The sequence below is a fragment of the Patiria miniata genome, unplaced genomic scaffold (genome assembly GCF_015706575.1).
Source record: "Patiria miniata isolate m_02_andy unplaced genomic scaffold, ASM1570657v1 HiC_scaffold_5, whole genome shotgun sequence".
Taxonomy (NCBI): domain Eukaryota; kingdom Metazoa; phylum Echinodermata; class Asteroidea; order Valvatida; family Asterinidae; genus Patiria; species Patiria miniata.
Window position 1 is genome coordinate 40,192,424 of NW_024037072.1, and position 22,527 is coordinate 40,214,950.

Sequence of the window (22,527 nt, forward strand, 5' to 3'; positions counted from 1 at the left end):
AATAATTTCCTTCATACCAGCTGCCGTGAAAGCCATTATTACTTCTCGTCGTCAGTTTATAAAACAGCCGTCGGGTAGTACATTCTGCTGCTTGACAAGTCCTAGCCTTGACCAAGAATGTTACAGCTAACGGTTCATCCCTGCAGACGGTTTGTCCAAGACCAGGGACTGTCATTTCCCCACACAACGACGAAGATTTCAAAATTGATGTGATTACAGCCAGATACGGAATAATGATGTCGGCAGCGAACAAAGTTCACCGTAGCGACGTCTCACTCCTGTAATGACTTTGTCGGGAATCAAGCAGCGGAACAATGGCAAACAGTGGTTGTATAGAATCCAAGGCGATTGTTTTCGCACGGGCGTCATGCTGACGTAGGTACGTAGGTATGCAGTCTTCATTATTTCTTCACGGTTAAAGTGGATGTAATCTGCGGGTTGGTGAGATGTCACTGTCAAAACGTTGAGGCTTAAGCAAAGATGCGCTTGGATTGAAGCTCTCATGATACGGAGATTGAATGAGGTCCGAGGTGAGTACTGTAAGTTTAGAGTGCAGTGAAAACAGAAAATGAGTTTCAAAGTTATAATGTGATTACGATAATGTTTTTTTTAATGTTATTGTTTTGGTAACTGTTAATTTCCTACATGGATCGTAATACATGAATAATAATCACTTGTGCACACGAACATTGAAATGATGAGAATAATATCGATAAACTGGCGGTATTTCGCTTTTTACACGGTTGAATTACTTGAAATAATTTAAGTAACAGGAAATTATCGTTGATTATTTTCAAACTGCACAGTTGTACATCCAAACTTTTAACTGCAGAGGAATGTGTAAGATTCTGTTAACAAACGTGCAAGATGACGAATATTGCCTAATTGTTTATTAATTAAATGAAGATTATTACTGCCAACTGTATGCACAGTACTAGTGCAGGCCGGATAACGTACGTGTTCCTCGTTGCGTACAGCGATTTTATGTTTCACCCAGGAAGCAACGGTGCTCTGTAAAAATATACTAATTCACATTAATAATTAAGTTGGAAAAGGTATTGTCAATGAAAAGGTATTTTAAGTATTGTCCCGTTCTAACTATTACCAGATACGTATGTACATAGGTTTGCCTATAGGAAGTGTATGTCCAACCATAAATTTGTTTAATTCAGCATCGCTACACATTAGTTATACATTAGAAATGATGAGTGTATGGGATAAGTATATACGGCTAGGGAAAAAATGCTGATCATACTCGCCATTTGTTTGATATTGAACAAGACCCACGTACGTACATAGGCCTACATCTCATCATTTTTTATGAATTAACGTGAGATGCACAGTATTACTCATAGGTTGCCCGCGCTGAAATAACAACAGAAAAATTGTGATTTTACGGGCAACGTTGTTTTTCTTCGAACCTACATTGTACATCTCGCATCATTTCTAATGGTCGCCATATGCTGTCGTGACGGTTGATGGCCATATTAATTTGTTTGGTTCCAATTCGATTTGTTGGGATTTGCACAAAATCTTGTTTTGTTTGCTTGAGATTTTTTCCTGTCGTACATAATAATTATGTTAGTCTCTGCGAGTCGACGCTGGTACGCACGCTATCAAAACAAACAAAAACAAAAACGAAGATGCTTTGTACCACGTTTATGTCATGAGGAAACGTAACAGGAAAGATTATGAACACGGAAATTTGATTTAGATTACTGAAATCCACAGAAATTAAAGGAATTAATTTCTGCTTCGAATGTTAAACAGAAGGTGCTTGGTATATAAAAAAAAAATGCAGGTTCTCGGAAATATGGTATAATGTACAAAGAAAAGGCCAAAGAACAATGTAAAATGGGATTGGAACTATCTGTTTTTCTTCTAACATGATTTTTTTTTAAATTCTTTTGGGGGCATTGAAAATAAGCGTTTCTGATCCTGGAGAGCTAGATACTGAAGACCCATACATGTAGCTCAAACTGAGCATCATTGAAGAAACCTAGATAAAGACGACGATGTCGAAACGCTCGGTTTAAGATCCCAGAAAACTCATCCAGGGGAAACCCACGGAATCAAGAAGAATCTCATCCAACTGTTGGCCTTCACCTGGGTAGGATTCGAGCCCTACAGTCAAATGCGTCGATCACTTCTCAAAAGTGTGTGTGTGTGTGTGGGGGGGGGGGGGGGGGGGGGGGACATACAAGGCTTGATCAGGTAGAGGGCGAAGCGCGAAGCCCCTATCTACTTGGGGTTCGGGGCCCGCTCAGCTCAGTAAGGGCCCGGGGAAATTCTGGACGCTTTGTGGTGCGATCTGAGGCACTGATTTCCGACCACTTTAAAAAAATAAAAATTTGAGCACTTAAAGGATCATCATTTGAACACAATTTTCGAGTTTGGATTTATATCAGCTATTCTGAGCTATAGAATCAATTTTAGGCTACACTTTTTATTCGGGGACGAAAAAAGTGTGTTTGGGGTCGGGGGGGGGGAACAAACGATATGATATCCCCCACTTTAAAAAGTGTGGGGGGGGGGGACACCGTCCCCCACCGATATCCGCGAACATGCCTGCGGTCAAAAGCACCGCTGCGCCAAGCTTACAGAGTGACAAGTCGGTACGGGGTTATATACCTTTAAAGAATTACGAAACAAAACAAAACCCCCAAAACCCGCCCCATCAGAATGGACTACAATCTTCGTCAAGTTCTGTATTATATAGGAAAAAGTTACAAGCTCCCTTGATAAGGGTAATGAACCTGAAGCCAGCCACTATCCAGACACAACCAATGAACTTAACCGGCCTGATCGACCGACTCGAGTATTCATACATAACAGTATATACACGCCCCTTCTATCTAGTAGCATGTCATAGGCCTCTGTGCCCTTTGATTTGATATTCGAACTTGTGATCGATTCAACTTAGTCAATTCCGAGTTCATAATATTTGATTAAAAACGGCCCTGAACCAAACCTCGACTAGTCATCGCAAGATGTGCAGGAATATGAATAATGGAGTCCCCACACGATCGTGTACAGGTCTTCGCCTTTCAATTACTCACGCACGTTACTTAATATAGCCGCAACAACAAATTCTTCCTTGACAGTAATACACTTTTTAATTTCTGGGGTTTTGTTCGAAGCACGAGCGACATCAGGAACAGTGCTTATTGGAAACCGATTGCGTAAAAGATTGCAAGCGTGGTCGGCGTCAAAAGAAATTGATGTTCCAGCAGTTGGACTGTACACGATTGCATTTACGCGAGTGAGTCATTCGCCCATTTTTCACTAAATGTCGCTTTTTTGTTTTACATTGAACTACCCATATATAGGTATCATATGCCATGGGTGTGGTGTGCTCATCGAACGCCGTGGATCATAGAGATATGGACAGCAGACGTGTCATCAACACGCGCCGCACGCAACCGTCGACCCAACCGCCCCGTCGCACGCATCTCGTACCGATGTTTGCTTACACCGCCTCGGCTCGAGCTAAAGCCAGCCCGGCCAAAAGCCCACGAACCGTGAGGCGTGGCGGTGGAAGAGGGGTTCAAACGTTATAGCAAAGGTTGGGGGGAAAAACGAAGCCGAAGTGTGAGCCTACGATGGGATTTGGATTAACCTGCGACCTTTGGACCGTTATCACTGATGAGCTTAGCTCCCAATTTTGGGCGTTAGTCAGAAGCACTTAAGCCGTATACCTGTTTCTGCCATGCGGCAAGGGATCACGCCCAAAGTCGCGATTTTAGCAGCCGAGAATCTGGGAAATAACAACAGGAGATGGCTCGGAGAGGATAATGACTATCTGTGTATACAAGTATAACTTTATATAAAGCCAGATAATGAATTGTTATCGGGTTTAAATTTGCATGCCCAGCCTGAGAACTCACTAACGGACACCAGATGGAGGTAACATCGAATGACCCAGTTCTGCACGAAGTAAACACTTCCCCTCCACTTTGATGTCTTGTGTGTAAGAAATTTTGTTTGCAACAAGAACAATGTTACTCTAGCACAATGGCCCCATCAATCGTGATTCATTGTGTATGGCTACAGACACATGTGACTCGTTGGGTTTTATACAATCTTCCAGCGGAAAACCACGTTCTCCGAGAAATTTACAGTTGACGTGATGTATCTGTCGGATACAGTTATCTATCCGTGAAAGGAAATGATCGAAGGCCTTTCATGCACATTACTGCATCTGCTTACCTTCCCAGATCCTCCAAAATCATCTTTGCAACATCGAGGATATTGCAGGATTGAGGCCATTTGGCAAAAACTGTGGCTGATTTTGCAGGATGCACTGTGTCAATATCTTGGGCCGGACCTTGTGTCGTTTATGTTTAACATTGCATAAATTTAAGCCTTTATTTGAAATCATCCGCACTGTTCCAGCATGTCACTGGGTCTACCCATGTGTTCCTATAGCTCCATGGTCTACCTCAATTGCTGGGGGATTTCGCAGGATTGCGGCAGTGGTCAACCCAGGACTAAGGTTACATCCTAGCAAAAAATGCCTAGGGAGTTAGGGTTAAGTGTGTGATGCTGTCACTGATCACAAACTGACAAGCCGTGAATGACAAGAGCGCTCACTTTAATACCGAGAAAATGATCTTTCTTATCATCCCGAAACACTGTTCACCAAGTCAACATTGCCGGGGCGCAACGGAATTTACCAAGCTGCACTAATTTTGATACGATCTTTTTCATAATACTCCTCACGATAAATGTCAATATTTGTTTGCATCACGACACACAATAGCACCTGTGCTTAACTGATGCGTCCTTTTCGGGACACTCTTTTCATGCAAGACATATCGACACAACCGTGGTTAGAACGTCACTTGATGAGTTGTATTCGTCTGGCCTGGATTGACGTAGGCCTATAATCCTCAGAATTAGTGACAATAAACTCAGACGATTCCTTTTGTAGATGCCGTCGCGTTTCATCCGTTTGAACAAAATCTGGCGTATATATTCACAATGTCGTCTTCTAATTTTGTTCTGTACAATGTCTTCTACATTTCTCGTTACTCGTTTCACCTTTGAAGTACATGTACATCTCTAATTTCTTACACTGCCATTTTCCATATGTGATGGAGTTATTATGTAGTGTACTTAAACAAAATTAATGTCTGCATTATATCCAGATCTATTATTTCCCAAATCATGTTTTTTTTTTCGGGTTGAATGATGTTTGGAGATAGATACCTTTGGATATGGGCCTTATTGACGAGTTGGCCATATTGAATTGAAAGTTAGGTAAAATCTTAATTTTTGGAACTTGCGAAGAGAAATGAAAGCATCTTTATGTATAATAAATTCCAGTCTGCTTCAATAAATAATTTAACATTTGTAATAAAACATTCCCTTGTGTTTAAAGCCATATTAAATTACCGTAAAATAAGGCTGCATTGTGCCTGCATAAAAAGTCTGGCGCCATCCCATTCAACAGTTAACAATTAATGAAATACACCTGTACGTTCAAGGAACTCGACAAAAATGGCCAACTCGTGAATAAGGCCCATGTGTGCATCAATTATGCCATGCGAGTTATACAGGGTGGTGCAAAAAGAAGGAAACCCACTTGTAACAGGAATTTTAATCTACCTACTTAACTGGCTAGAACTTTCCTTATAATGTAGCTCTTCAACCTTACATTGTGCAAAAATCTGTTTGTTAAAAATCACAAGAATAGTATCATTATGCTATATATTTGAATACAACTCACCAAAATCACTGTTAAACACGTTGAAGTCTACGTAGTGTTTTTTGTCTTCAAATCAAGTTCCAGAGCTCAGTCAGAAGGATGGAATAAAGCCCTCCGTAGACAAACAGGTTTGCAGGGCACGTGAAATTTTTTAACTTCCATATCTCAGAGACAAGATATGCATTTTCAATAATTTTTCGTCACTACATGTATGTTTAAAGATAAATATTTTAATAACATTAGGCCAAAAAAAAAATAATAAGTCGGTCTCTGGTCAGCGCGCGCGTCGATTTTAATCATGCGCGTCAATCTTTTTTTTCCCCAAAATGTTCCGCGGTAGCTCCAACAGCGCCCTCTATTGCCGCACCTCCTCAATTTTTTTTTACCAAAGATCACCAAGGAATGGGAAATTGCACCAAGGCAAATGATCGAGAACACCAAGGCAAATTATGGAGGACACCAGTGTACATGAGGACACCAAAAAAAAGCAAAATAGTACCCCACCTTGTCTGTACAATCCAAGCTTGAAGAAAAAAAAAGCCGCGTCCCCGCGTCAATTCCGGAACTTTGGTCTGACCAGAGACCGAATATTTTTTTTGGGGCCTTAGATAGATTTTTTTTTTTAATATGCTCAACAAATAGGTGAAAATTGCTGTCAAAAGTGGGTTTCCTTCTTTTTGCACCACCCTGTATATAAAATTGCACGGTCGATTACTGATGTCGAATTCTTCATTAATTACCAAGCTCTTCGTTTATCAGTATTTATTAAAAAACACACACACACAAACGCAAGAAGCCCTGCATTAACCTGTGTGGTAAATGAGAAAATATAAAACTCACCACCCATGTACTGGAAAACAACGAAAAATTATTGAAGGTCAACATGGTTGTTTTCGCGCAATCACAAAAACGATATTACATGTCATGTTCCCGTGACGGCTGTTAGAATTAAACAAAGACAAAAAACTCTGTGCGCCCTTTGTCATTAAAGGAATTGAATTGAATTTAATTGAAGCGCACATAATGGAAATTTAGATGAAGTCAATGTAATATGCCTTGGAACAACAACCTTAACATGATTTTAAAGAAAACATCAGGTAATGGCAATTACGTGTGAGTTTTTTAATGTAGGGGTTCACACGTACCGTGCATTGTGTATCAACTATAAAGGCAAATACAGGGCGAGTCAAAAAACGAAACCCAAATGTCGGGACCATTGTTTTAGTGAAGTTCTGCATGTAGCACTTTTTAAATCTAGGATATGACAGCCCAATTCATAAGCTTTCTTTTAGTACAAGAATCATTCAAATCACTCATGTACTTTTCAAGTTACGGAGTTTTAAACACAACCAAAGTTTTAAAGTTTTGTCCACGTATCACAGAATGGTGTGCGTTCTTTCAGCAACTCCGTAACTTGAAAAGTACTTGAGTGATTTGAATAATTCTTATACTAAAAAAAAAGCTTATGAATTGGGTTTTCATATCCTGGATTTTGAAAGTGCTTCATGCAGAACCTCACGAAAACAATGGTCCCAACATTTGGTTTTTTTTTTTTACTCACCCTGTTTTCTAGGAAAAACAAAATGGGATGCAGACAATCACGAAGTTTGAGAATCTATCATCCTCCTTACATGATACATGGTTTCGAAACTTTCTTGTCAGTTTTCTTGAACTGTTTTGGTAAATGTTTAAAAACTTAATAATGTGGAGGAAATAAAAAATAACTGGACCACAATATTTTCCGTTTGTATTGTTTCTTACTTTATTTGCATTTGTATAACTTGTAAATAAAGGTGGTACATACAAGTGTCGCTTGACTTAAGCAACAAAGACGTTTTATAGTTTTTAGAACAATTTATTACAAAAAACGAATCTAAAAAAGTTTATAGTTTTTAGAACAATTTATTACAAAAAAAACGAATCTAAAAAAAGTTCAGCCAATTATTATGGTTTTGTAAACAAGTTCAGCCAATGGTGATTAGCGTTAGATAATGTGATTCACGATAAACTAATCTTGCGATTTTGGATTGGACGCAAACGTGTCACGTGATGGATTGGTTCGACTTAGTCCTCATCTTGCGATTCTGTGATTGGACGGGGACGTGACACGTGATGAATTGGTTGGACTTATTGTATCACTATTTGTTGTACAAAATACCGCAAGGTTATAAATATTGAATAGACCTTGAATTATTGAATAGGCATCTCATGAGTGTGTTCTTCGTTATTTTTACAGAGGTTGTGGAATGCTCGAAGACATTTCCGTCATTTTTCGGGTATAATGTAGCCTAAGGTGTGATGAAATAAAAACGACTATTGCGTCTGTCATGAAATGAGTACAAAAGGTACTTTTGAGAGCTGTTTTTCAGGTCCTGTTTCGACCCGAACGTGCAATTTGTGCAAAAGTCGTCGTTGGGGGCAGCAAACAAAACATAGTAAATCGTGACGTAATGTAAACTGGACTCCCGATGCAGCGTAGTATAAACGAGTCCCGTTTATTACGTCACGATTTTTCTCATTTTACGAAGAACCAGACGACTGTAAATTTCAATTATGCGGTCGCCGACCAACAAATTACTTGATGAATTTCAGTTTTATAAACGTAATTATAAACGCACATTACAAAAGAATGGGACTATGTCATGATGATATACATGTATATGGGTCTACTCTACAATAAAAAAAAAATATAAAAAAACAAAACGACTTTCAGCATTCCACAACCTCTTTAACCCAGTACAATTAATGCACAAAAGGTTTACTCATCGCCCACCCACGCGATACAAAGCCATTGCCCCCAGGCTCCGCCCTAACGCATAAGGTCCATTGGTTTCAGTTTGTAGCAAAACCCCTGTAGCACTCGCCATTCAGATCCGAAGGAGCATAGCCATGGATCATTTGCACTGTTGAGCTGAAAGAGAGCAAAAAGTCAACTTGAGTAAAGTCTGTCACGAGCCAATGTGGCCCATCAGGCCGGCGTTTATCCCCGGTTTCAGTAGCATGAAACGACTGGGAATATTTCTACTCCCCCTGGATGGGGTGCTAGTCCATCGTAGGTTACTCCCCAGCTAATGCCGGTACCCATTTACACTCCTGGGGGAGATATACCCAGCACAATATGGGACAGAGGGATATCCCCCCCCCCCCGATCTCCCTATACCCTTTTACACAACCTAAACTATTTTGTTACCGAACACATCCCCCAGATATTTCAAAAGAATTCCTGAGATTCTGGTAACACAATGACCAACACAAAGAGGTGGGGGGGGGGGGTTCCTCTGTCCATATATCGTGCTACAAATGTATAGACCCTCTGATCATGAGTCACAAACCCTAACAACTAGGCCCCCCCCCCCCCCCCAAGCTAAAGACAGGCAGGTGCCAATTGCATACAATTCCGTCACAGTTTTGCACTTTTTCACAACTAAGGACGCGAAATTTTGCAATTTGAAGCCTCGATTCCGTTGGTGTGATCCCAAGCGTGCCTCAGTTGAAAATGAGGCTATATGGGCAAGTTTATATGGCTCCTTTAATGGAATCTTAGGGCCGTGTCCAAAATACTCGGCTATACGGCTAGAAATTACACACGGACGGAAGCGGCTGCAGCCACTTCCCATATAGACTCGTGTGTTATTTCCAGCCGTAGCCAAGTCATTTGGATGCGACTTTTCTTAACAGATTAGGTTTTGCTACCTGGAAACAAAAACAATGGACTCTTAGAATTGCGTGTGTAGCCTTGCTGTCTTTGCAATTGATATTATGTGCAAAGAATGGAAAGAGCAGATAGACCTTATGCTTATGCGTTGCAGCCATTTAAGAAGGCAAAACCTTTGTTTTGCTTGGATATGCATGGGTGAACCTTGTATAGCATTCATTGTTGCTGAAATAAAATAACAAGAGATGCCCTCTAAGATGGCCGCTACGCATAAGGTCTATTGATAACAATACTTATGGACACAAACATGATTTCCGTGTGCAGTGAATCTACAGCAGAATATAATACGCAGGAATATAAACGTTGCTTCAGTAAAACACACAAGACTTATACTCATTCTCGTTGTGTTCAATCGTAATTTGAAGTGAATATTGACACAAAGCCTTTTATACAACAAAGATCAAAAGACCGCGATCGAAAACACAATATTTTTTTAACTTGGTGACTCAGTAATACTGCGAGATGAAATTATTAAATTAAAGCAATGTTGGGAAATGGTAGGAATGGGTATATGGCTCTTTGTCGGCAGAGCCCCACTTAATAGACAAAAGAAAATCTCAGCAGGAAAATTAAGACCTTTTGCGATAAAATGCCTTTTGAAAATTAAGTCCGTTGAGATTTAAAAAGTTGAGGGCGTAATGTTTCGATCACGGCCTTTGTCAAAGGCAAAATGTTTGAGAAAGGAAGAGCCTATTGTGTGATGAATATGCGTGATATAATAGAACGACACATTATCATTGGACATAACATACATAACAAAGGGAAATGACTGGGGCACAACTTAAAACCGTAAATAACTTAAACCTCTTTCCTATTTCGGCCTTAACAAAAGTTACGCGAAATATCAGGTAATGATGAATGTAAATGGTCTCAAAGTCGGTGTGTGGCGCTTTTTCTTACAGTGCGGCACCCAAATTTGATTGCTCATTTTAGGCTTTACAGAAGTTTTAACTCTCTATAATGATAAATCATAGGGAACAAAATTGGCCCATGATGAGTAACAGAGTAAACTATAGTTTCAAAATTTGCATTAGAAGTGTTCCGTTCGTAATTCAATCTGTGTTGATATATGACACTTCCATGAAGACCAAAAGAGTTTAGAGTATTTTTACGTCTATACAATTCAACATTATAGGACCAATTTACAAATGATTTGTTTGGCTGATCAGGGACATACAATCTTTAATACCAGAGTGTAGTAATTATGAAGTCCCGTGATATGCGTCATTCAGCATGAAATTCCTGAAGACCACCCACAACTATTTTTAAAAAAAATACACAGAAAGCTAAGGGTTTTAAAAATAAGCGTATAAAAATATTCGGCGCGAGCTGCTTATATTTCTAAGCGCGACTATTATATTTCAAAACATTGAGGCATTTAAAAAAATGTTCATATAAGCAATTCAATCTGTACATTCCATCCAAATTGTATGCAATTAATTTTTAAAAAAATCTCAAAATTAACTGATCATTTATACGTCAGTCACTGTCTTAGCCCTTTTTGCGGTTTTCTTGCTATGGACCATGCAAACTTGCTGATGAAGTTTCTCAGGCCCAAGTCCCGTATAAAACACGGGTACGTTCTCCCCTTTTGAGTCACCATTATCCCCATTGCGCTCCGCGACCCGAGGCTTTTCACCGCGCGATTTTACGGCAGGCAACTCCGTGCTGGACCCGGTGAACTCCGAACGGTCGACCCCTTCGTTTTTTGGCAAGATTTCGGGGGCCGAGTCAGCCGCTTGATCGCTTATTTGGTCGGTCTTCGCTGCAGTACCGTCTTTGCTTGCTCTGGCACCGTGGCGACGAGTCATGAGCATGCTCTGTTTAGCCCGCAAGTGCGAAGGCGTGGTGATGACCTCATCAATCTGCCGTAGCAAGCCGCTGCGATGTCTGTCCAAGCTCTCCAACGACTTCTTGAACTGTCTCTTTTGGCGGTCCATGACGGCCGTACTGTACGCCCTCTCCCCATCAATGCGCCGCATGACGCTGCTCAGGCGGCTGCGTTCCACGTCGTTCAGCACGGAGACGCGCGAGGCAGTGCGTCTTGTCTGACGGACTATGTTCATGTACTTGGTGTACGTGGCTGACTCCGACTTGCCAATGTTGACACCGCTTTCGCCGCTGAGGGCGCAAGCCTTGAGGGGATCAAGATAGGTCCCTGTAATGAAAAAAGAGAGGACATCATTTAGCATTCCTTATTGACTCCGAACACTCTTTTACCAGATGTTCCACCGTAGAGCGACAGATTGAAGGACACATGGGCGCCTATGCCGCCCTGCGCACGGCCATAAGTTACGTTTAGGCAACGAGATTCTCACCAAAGGCCTATGCCATCCCGTTGTGTCATCCGAACTCAACATTGATTAAAAAAAAAACCGTGTTAACGATTCAAGGTATCCAGGGGCGTGGCTTGGTGGTATGGGGTGTTGATGTTTTGACACATATTTCAAAAAAAAAATCGGACGTAGCATTCGTGCTACAGTCATATTTGGACCCGGGATACAAATAACAAAATAAACAGTTTTCATTGGCCGTGTACAGACGAATCTAATCCGGGCACATGATCACTGTTCACGCAAGCGAGGCCCCCTTCAATGGAGGAACCACTGTGCACGCTATTGTACAAATCAACAGCCCCATGGCGGATTATCTGAACAAAAGCTAGAGTAATGATGCTTTTGATATAGCCTGCCCTAATATTGGTCTATAGGAAGACGCACTCTTGCACGGACGGGTCGCGACTATTATTACCAAAATGCCGTGTCTGATGGAAGTAAAACTGTAAACTAAACATGCACGTTTCAACTAGCATACTAGATTCCACAAAATTATAGATCAGAATTCAGAAGGGAACGGATCCCTCACCTCTCCCCGTCGGTAAGATGGCCAAACATCCGGCTCTTTAAGCGTAGTGCTAGCTATCCATACAATGTGCAAACAGTTTGCACACGCCATGGCAAAGATTAGCCCCATAAAATGTGGCCTATTTACTGGACTACCTCCATAAACATAGGCCACACATCCACATGTACAAAAACGTGTCGCACTTTGCCAAATTTTGATTTTCACATTTAGGCTTAGTTTGTAGTTTTTTTTTTTGCTTTAGAAGCATACTCACCCTCTTTATAGGCTAATCAGAAAGTGCTGCCTTTTTCAGATGTCAATTTTTCGTGAAATTTCCAGATTCATTTGCACACGTTTGCGTATCAAAATTTCAACATGAAATTTCACGAAAATTAGACATCTGAAAAAAGCAGCACTTTCTGATTAGCCTATAAAGAGGGTGAGTATGCTTCTAAAGCAAAAAAAAATACAAACTAAGCCTGAATGAGAAAATCAAAATTTGGCAAAGTGCGACACGTTTTTGTACATGTGGATGTGTGGCTTATGTTTACGGAGGTAGTCCAGTAAATTGGCCACATTTATGGGGCTAGGCAAGGATGAGATGAGGTCCCGAGTATTTCCTTAGGCCCTACTTCAGGTCTTATTTCATGAGTGGAATTTTCTTGTGATGGACTTTTCCCCATATATTGAAAACCAAATAACATCAATTTAGATTGAAACGCAAGACTTGTCCAACTATTAACACAAGACACCATTCAGAAGTATTACCAGTGGAGAGAATAAATGTTTTGATGTCACACAGAAATTGTGCTGCCTACGCACATCATCACTTATACGCATATTCGTTTACCTATATGCGCCTGATTTGCCGAGTTCCAAGCCTTTGCTCCTTTCATCCGGACTTCCATACGGTTACTTTCAACCGAAACAGGCACCATTATTCCCGCTCATAATAGCGAATCAAGACTCGTGCAATCATACATCAGTCTCTCCTCCAGACTTTAACTCTGGAGAGTCAAATATAGACGGCATCTGTGCGGATAGATAGACACTCTGGTACGTTCAAGTATTCTCGCGCTCCTCGAGTCTGATGTAGCTTTTAAGAGAAAAGGTCTCTGTTCGGCTTGGAAGCGACCGTACCTTTGCGTTTCACCGCGGATCCGTCCGACAGGGTATTCACTCACAACGAATTTCTATTCCAGTGCATTCTTTCATCACTATGACCATTTTAACTCAGCGGAGCTAATCTCCCTCTATACTAAGAACATCCTTGAGATGTAAACCTCTGTTCGGCCTATTAAAAAGGATTATTTCCCAGTAAATCCCATTCATTGAGAGCTTAGACCCTCCTCTCTGTCCGCTCTAGGACTGTAGGCGTTGGTAACGGTGACGTGTACAGCACATGCAATGATGCTAAGCTCTACCGTTAAGTTAATCTTATTGACTTGTCCTCCATCATGCGCCTTGGGGGCATGGATTAGACGGTGAGGCCTAAGCTTATGTTTGACTAGAGTGATTTGTGATCGTAGTACTGGTTGTTTCGGTGGTTCAAATGCAGCCGCAGTAGCTTAATCTTTTAGCGCTCACTATTGCCCAATCCGGGGGCCTATCGCTTCTATCACGACGGCCCCCTTCAATGGCGATGCACATTGTGCTAGCTACTGTTCGGATAATCCGCCATTGCTTTGTACAGCGTGCACAATAAAGTTGCTTCAATGAAGGCGACCTCGTGGGCGTGGCCTACAGTAAACACGTGCCATATAGCACGAGCGCATGACCTGATGAATTTGACTGGCATAATAATTATAGGCAAACTTAGAAAGTTACTACAAAGTAAATTGGCATAAGGCCAAACAAAAAATAGTTCTGTTCCCATTACACGGCATTCAAGAATAGGGTAGGTAGGTAGGAAATTGATGGTTTTTGGGTGTCTTTTTTTCTCATTTTTCTGGGCTGTCAGAAAGCATAACTATTTTGTTTTGGCCTAAAATGCCCACTGAGGAAATGCATACAACGTTGCATCCCGTGTGGTCCCATCTTACTAAACTGCTCTCTGTATTGAAATAAGTATAAGCAGCAAATAAGTGGAAGAGCAACATACACTTTCGCCCTTCAACTTGAACTTCACATGAGTATCCTCCAGAAACGAGTATCCATTCCGAGCGCCAACTGCTATCACAAATTAGACCATTGCTTACGGGGAGTTACGCCACCAGGCGAAATCTCAAGGGGACGTTTCATCTTTCATTCGGGAATTTTAGTGCTACCAATCTATTCTACCCGCATGGCTTCCCACAACTTAATTTAGCCAAACAAATGTTAAAAGACGCTCAACTCCTCAATTAGCTTAACTTGTAAATATGTTTTGTTCTAAATTAATCTTATTGCTGAAAAGAACGAATATATGGCGCCTAGAAAACCCAGCGTCCCCATGAAGTCTGAAATTTTGACCCTGATGGTACAGGAGGTCTCAAGATAACAATAGTGTACAGAGCAATAACAGGACACACTGATGTAGACAGATCTGACCTGTCACTGAAACCTAATTAAAGCAGCCAGCGCCGCAGGACACATTTTGTGTTGTAACAACACGACCCAAACACCCTCATCCGAGTTAACGAAGCACCATTGTGAAGCTGCAACAAGCAATCAGGGACTCCACGGAGAGATCCCTTTCAATTGGTGATAAATACATCATAACCAACAACCTCAAGGCACACCGGAGGCAGCGCAATCGATTTTATTCACCGGCTGTCCCACAGTGCAGCGCACAAAGTGTATTACACAGTTTTTTTGTAGAACTAAAGTTTATGGCGAAGTATAAACATGTTAAAACTGTCCCTATGTCGTCGCTTCCGGGTGCAGTTTTAAAGGAAGAGGTGCAAGATCCCTCCTTCGAAAATATAATGTCTCCTAAATGTTACACAATAAAAAAAAAAACTTGTAAATTGCAGTGAATTCATTGCAAACATTTTGCCAAAAATTTGGAACTAAATGATTTTGAAGTGTTTAGAATCTAAAAACTTCAAAGTCGTTTATAAACATAACATGTAAGGTCCAAATTTCATCTCCCGCCGAAAAAAAGTGGAGAAAAACAAGTTCTTAAAATGACTCTCATCGGATCCTTTCTGTAACATCTCTTCCCCCGATGCATTCCAATTTTTTTTCGGGATTCAAATCCGATCGAGCAACGCAAACTACATGACATCAAGCAACATGAAGACGTAAAATGACTGTACATGTACACAAGATGTAACCAGTGGTAAAATCAAGCGATCTGCTTGTCTATATGTGACCTACTGAGGCAAAATGAGGAATGTCCCCCAAAACCTTGTTTTGAGTAATCGACGCCTGAAGTCGGATATGCTAGAAAAATCATGTAAAAATCGATATTGATTGTTTGTATTTTTGAGTAGCCAAAGTATCCAAGATTCACACTATGCATTTTTGTTTGGAAAAAAAACCCACAAAAATGGGAAAAAACGGAGAACGTTTTTCAATGCCGTTGGCGGCGCAATGCGTGTCTCTATTTTTTCAAAGCCGTTTTTCTCGAAACGAGGTTAGGTTAGTGAAACTTTGCAGGACACTGTTGAAGTTCCTGCGCCATATCTTTGGAGTAAATTATGCTACAGAAATAAATTTGGTAATTGAAAGCCAATGACTTGCCCTATCACATGATGTACACAATGTGAAAAGTCAAAGGTGGTGGTTATTCCTCATTATGCTATGGCAGGTCACATATTGCTTAAACATCTGATCGATCGTGGATTTCAAAACTCGTGGAAAACCAATTTGGCCAATTATTTGTTACACTAGCCCCATACGCTGTGTCTAAAGTGAGCCACTCAGTAATGCGTGCTAAATTTCTTGAACAAAAGTTTCCTGTATTTGAAATATTGACAGTTTTCCTACTTGATAATCACTATGGAATTAACTTATACCTGGTTAAAAAGCTGGAAAAATAAAGCATTCTATACCTCTACACGTATCCCGTAAGGTTGAGGAGAAAGTTGGAGCCAAGTTTATCCGAAATGACTGCATGATTTTTTACAGGATAACTAGACGACGTTTAGAGGCATAGCGAGGCTTTCCCCTATATTTTGTAACCATGCACATTTATGTAGTTTCTAAAGTGAATGTTAAGTGGAAAAACTGTTAGGGTACACAACTTTTCAGGACATTTAAGCATGCATCGCTGTGTGGCTTACAAATGCATCTCAAGTCCAGTATTTGAGATGCATTTATACACCTATAGATATAGAAACTTCCACACCAGAGCTTTTTGCGCAGAGTCTGAGCAGCGCTACTACTAGGTAGGCGTTTTTCCCTTGTAAGTTCTATTGGAAAGAATCCTGATCCCATATCTGGCTATCACTATTTTTCCATTCAGTGACCTAACAGCTATCAGAAAGTGATAATATGTCCTGAAAAGTCAAAATTAGGAGAGAAAATATTGAAGTATTTATACTGAGAAAACACTTACAAATTTTCAGACCAGTCTCAAAGGGTTTGTGCACAGGGTGACAAGTGATGGCCAGATAATTTTATGGGAATATTTCCTTTTATTCAGGTAATTACAATAAACACAACCAGAAATTACTCCATTAAAATCAAGATGAACATGCAGTAACAAATCCAACAGAATGCATGTGCATGAGAACAAGACAAGTTATGTTTGACTGTAGAATTCTGGATTGGGCTACGTATAAATAAAACATATATACATGTACACTTTCTCACCTCTTGGTTTCGAAGTTGCGTTGATGGCATTGGTGCCGCCATCCGACGTTTCCATGGTAACGTCAGTCACTTAATTTCCCATATTAGTGTGGCATCAGTCCAACACCGTTTTGGGCTATGCATGCTATGCTACGACCACTGTACATGTACAATGTACTGGCTTGATCAAAAGTTGCCAACAGACTTGGGTGATTGGAGCAAACTGCTGACGCCATAGACACACAATCCTGATCCTGGCACTTCACACTACAAAGGGTAGAAAATTAATACGATTTACCTGTCTAAATCGGGGGATATGATCAAAAAGGAAGCACTTTTCAGCGAGTTATAATCCTTAATCCAATCAGCACTGTTGTCCACGCACCATTTGCTGCTTGCAATAGACGTTCGTGTGTGTCAAGTCACGTTGGGGCACCCAACGGCTCCATAATGTATACAGTACAGCACGCTTGACGTGTTTGATAGAATTTCTAACAAAACACGGCACAATATGACCGTTTATTTCACTTTGATGGCCTGCTCTATCAATAAACCCGGGGAGGAATAACAAAAAAGAAGCTTATTTATATGGTAACCCGTGGTGACGTTTGGAATGTTTGGGCGATAATAATACACAAATCTTTTGTCGTACTGTTATATCGTCCGGGTGTTGTGTAGGCTACGGAGGTGTTTTGGTTCATGTCACGGTCGGAAATGCATGGCTGTCAATCATACCATTTCTTCCCCCATGATCATATACGTACACAAATAAGCAGTGTGCTGCTTGAATTATTAATTTGTTTACGTGAATACGATATGCTGGACAGGTTGTTCCAATAATGACTGCAAAATAGAGTAAAAACGGACCTTATATCCTTAGTGAGAGTGTGCATGCATGATATTGTATGTGGCTGTGAGGAAAAACTTCCTAGTAACAGCTTGCTAGCTCAATTTAACGAAGACACGCAATTTCATTCTGCACACTCAAAACTTAAAGACAATTACCGAAACTTGGCGAAGATTTCTTGAAACTTAGTGGGTTTTACTCAAGTTTTATTTCTATTTGGCAAGATATATGCATCCCATGTTTGTAAAATTTACCCATCACCATACCACTTGATAACATAGAATTCATTAAATTACATTTAATATTCTGAGGCATGTTGTACTTTTTAATCTTCCTCGTGCCCTCAAATATCATGTAGGTAACCCATGCAAGACAATGATTTGAAAACACGAGCCACTCACGACTGTATAAGTTAAACATGACATAATGATTAGTTTGCATCGGCGAGTTTCAAAAGATGTTTATTTTCTTTTTCCCCTCATTTCAGGGAAGGAGAAATTCGAAAGATCACACTTCCTGTAGCCTTCGCATTTTGTTTTTATTTAAGTTTGAATGTTGAATGTTTCGCGTTTCGCCAGTCAAAAATATACTGCGAAGATCAAGCTGCTATATATGTACAGGGTGGTGCAAAAAGAAGGAAACACACTTTGGATTAAGCATACTTCAAAAATTCAATTGAATGGTACAACATTGATCTTTATATAAACATAAGTGACGATAAAACTATTGTAAATGCATATTTTGTTGCTGATATTTTCTTTTTCTCTGAGATATTTCAGGTGCCAAACCTGTTTGTCCACGGACGGCTTTATTCCATCCACTTGACTGAGCTCCGGAGCTTGATTTGAAGACAAAAATACCTTAGACGTACGAGTGAACAACATGAATTGGTGACTTGTATAATTAACACATGCAATGACACTTTTCTTGCGATTTTTGTAAAGATTTTTTCAGCACTTAGGCCTATGGTTGAAGAGCTATATTTCACTTCATTGTTAAGAAAAAAATGGTTCAATTTCAGTCTTTTTGCACCATCCTGTATATGACACGTGAAACACATAAAAGGAGGAACTGCATGTTCCTGCCGCTATATAATGTGTTCGGCCGGAAGTGAATTGGCCACTTAGGTGAGGCGAGCGCTTCTCAAAATGCCTCGTCTATAGTTCCAATGATTCTCGAGTCTGGAGTGTGGAACTCACCGCAACCGGTGAAAACTAGTGTGCAAATAAATAGAGGTATATTCATCGGCTGACGCGCTCCCGCTAACACCTATAAAAGAGGGCATTTATTTGCGTCAGAATCATGTCTCTAAATTAAAATAGCAAACCGTTTGCACGGATCCCGAATGGAATTCACTCACCCGACGTAAATTCGATTACGGCGAAGCCCTCTGCCTGTGAACAGCTATAAAGCGATCCCAAAGTGAAAATAAAACGTTTGCTTTGAATTTCTCTCAACTGTAATACAATTTTAATTTTCAAAAATGAAGGAAGAAATAAAAACACCGTGATCTGATCAGTAAATCATTTTCAAGCTCGCTTGTATCTGAAAACACATTTTTGTTTATTCTGTATAACACGCTACATGTGAAGTGGAAAGACCGAACGAGAAGGGCAGTTAAGCCCATACATCGATACATATCCACGTAACAATAGCGCAAAATAGGCATCCAATACGGCACCGATGTTTGCCAAGGGTCAAGTAGATACTGAAGCATATCCCTTGTTGTTTGTGATAGCTGACAATACAAGAGTAGCTTTCAGACTCCAAAGGTTGAACGTGCACTTAACCCACTGAAACACGGTGCGTCAGAATTCAAAATGTGAATTAATGGGTCGTTGGCTTCGCACCTTTTTGCGACTCACGTATTGTGATTTGATGATGTTGGTGATTTATCATTGTCAAATGTGTCCGCTGACAGGCAACAATCAATGGTTCAGAAAGATAATTCCCAGAAACACCAATCTTGAACATAAATTATATCGTTTTGTACGGTTATTAGGGCTTGTGACACTGTAGGGTTGGGAGTTCAAATACAGCAGATGCAGGCATGCATGTGTAATGTCCTAGGGCAAGTCATGTCACCCCACTTGCCTCTCTCATAATCTTGATCCAGGACTGGATTTGAATATTATACAGCCGGTCCGAGACAAAACGAATCAAATCCCTGGGCCAGTCTTGGCAATATTGGCAGCGCTACCCAGGCAACTGACCTATCGCGGTAGAATTGCGTCAACGCAGCTTGTGAAATGTTGTCCAATGACAAGATACATGAACGCAAAACTCGCCAAATCTGAGACAAACAAAATTTAACGTACATTATTACACAGGGTTGTCTAAGGGGCGTGGCTAACTCGCAAACGGCGACAGTTGGCATACCTCACGTGCGCTGTATTCAACACTCTAAAAAAAGCATTAGTCAGAATTGACTAGAAACCAGTTTACTTTGACTAGCCATTCAGGGTCAGCTGGGTGCAACTGAAAATCAGTCAATCTGACTAGATTTTTTTGGAAAAATAGTTATGCAAATAACTGAAATTTGAGTTGAACCCAACTACTTTTTTCTAATCATAGTAGGCAACTTTGCATGTTTAACTAAATTCCTAGTCAATTTTCAATAACTAGGAAAACCAGTCAATATTTCCAGAGTGGAGTTAATATTATGCGCGTGAGGTATGCTCGGAATTTCTTGGGTATAGCGGCTACCAAGCAATATTGCCAAGACTGGATTTGATTCATCTTGTTGATAGAGACCTCCACCGCCGAGGAAAGCTAGCCACTTTTGTCAAAGGACATGGCGACACAATAGGGGAATAGAAATCTATAGTCCTGGACCAAGACAACCGGAGAGAGCATCCTTTTTGAAGCTCCATGCTTAGCCTGCGATGGACTCTTGCACGGGGATATAACAGCTTCATTCAATGAAAACTTAACCAATGGTTGGTTGAGAAACAGTGTTCCCACTTCCCATCCCTATAGTATTTTTTTGCCAGGGGACGAATTCCCCGTTTTATTTTGAATTTGAATATTTACCTAAATTTTGAAAGCATTTCCCCCAACGTGTATTCCCTCATGCATCAACAGCGCCCCCTAGAAAGGTGTACAACGCTCAACCCCCAACCCACAGTGGCGTAGCCACGGGGGGGGGGGGGGGGGGGGGGCGTGGGGGCGACAACCCCCCAATGAAACCTTGTCACCCCCCCCCCCCCCCCCCCCAGTCGCCCCCCCACTGAAATTTTGAGTTTCTAAAAAAATTATCATTGATCTACATGACGCCCCCCCCCCATGAAATGTTCCAGCCCCCCTCCCCCCCTCCCCCCCCCCCCCCCAGCGCCCCCAGTGACAAATAAAGAAAGTAAATAAGCAATCACAGTCCGCCCCTGACATGTATATCGGACGTATGGTCAATTCGTTACAGTCTTCACAAGAACACCTGCTGCTCATGTACTCCGTACTGGATATTTACACGTCGAAAGAAAGATACTAAACATGCGCAACATTATCAGTTGCCGCAGACATAAATTCGTCATTTTTTTGTGTCAATCCGACCCACCGTGTTTGTCGGGTTGACTGTTTGTTCGTCTGTCTGTTGTGCAGTGGTCTCCTTCATTCTGGTTAACGTCATTAATTTGAATCAGTTTTATGTCCATCTCCAATTTTGTTTCCATGACTCAACTCCAATGCATCCGTTTTCATTAGTAGCCCTACCCCTCCCCTACTTCCGAGATTTTCGCCCCTTCATAACCTGTCACTTTGTGGTCCTCTCGTTGTTATGTCAGAAAAGGAAGAAATGTTAAGGCATATATCAAATCACCGATTTACCATGCTTCGTTAGAGGAAAAAAACAAACGCATTCTAAATAAAAAAAATGCATCATAAAAGTAAGACCAATCACACTTACCTGTCCTTTTTGTATGCCTGTAGCTTGAGCTGTCTTGAAGCATACGAATCTGCAAGTATGTGAACGTCCGAGGAGAGCTAATAACTAGACCCAAACAGTTGAATGTTCTTATATTCGAATGTTTTCTTCTCGCTCTGTGGGAGACGAGTCTCATGACCCGGGTTTAACCAAGAACCTTGAATCATCGAAGGCGACAAAAAATCTCAGCATTCCCCTAGTGCGGAAGAGTTGCGTTGTTTGACAGCATCCGGTGAAATCGGAGCTGTTCACCCCAGAGGTTGACGCTGTCTCCATGGTAACGTGAACTAGGGGTTACGAGTGGAACGTGTAAATACTCGGGTCCATCACCAAAGGTCTCAACACTCAACTGCCCCACAGGCTATGTTGTAATGCGTGATTCATGTGGAATATGATTTAATTATGTGATTGATCCGATCGAACACGTGGACTTGGAATCTGATTAGTGGATTATTGATTGACAGACCGTACTCGGATGCAAGGTGGCGTGCAGTGGCGTAAGACGTGGGAGCAGTGGCGTAAGCTCGAGGGGCAGTGGCGTTAAGTGGGAAAGACGACCTCTTCCTCCTAATTGCGCCATCCCGCTCAAAATTACCGAGCCAAAAATGATTGTTTTTTTAATTGATTACACTCCATTGAGTGCCTCCGGCGAGGAAAGGAGGTCCCCCTAAAAAAGTGCCTAAATGCAAATTAAAGTTAACCCCGTATTTGCTGAAAGGAGATTTGCGTAATGCAGTGGGCAAAAGGGTAAGGGCATTGCCTTACTTGTTTGA

The 22,527-nt window shown here is 41.1% G+C and overlaps 1 protein-coding gene across 4 annotated transcripts; it reads right to left on the minus strand.

Moving 5' to 3' along the window:
• Positions 1-9,684: 9,684 nt before the first annotated feature.
• On the minus strand, positions 9,685-21,763 carry LOC119740566. Of its 4 annotated transcripts, none has more exons than XM_038215910.1 (3): positions 21,737-21,763; positions 17,010-17,255; positions 9,685-11,583 (listed from the first exon to the last, which is right to left on the minus strand). In XM_038215910.1, exons 2-3 carry the CDS (start codon positions 17,062-17,064, stop codon positions 10,898-10,900), a joined length of 741 nt encoding a protein of 246 aa, XP_038071838.1. In that variant the 5' UTR covers positions 17,065-17,255; positions 21,737-21,763; the 3' UTR covers positions 9,685-10,897. The 4 variants fall into 4 exon arrangements, with proteins under 4 accessions (XP_038071838.1, XP_038071839.1, XP_038071840.1 ...); XM_038215911.1 differs by lacking the exon at positions 21,737-21,763 and adding an exon at positions 17,374-17,491; XM_038215912.1 differs by lacking the exons at positions 17,010-17,255; positions 21,737-21,763 and adding an exon at positions 17,287-17,478.
• Between the last annotated feature and the right edge of the window lie 764 nt (positions 21,764-22,527).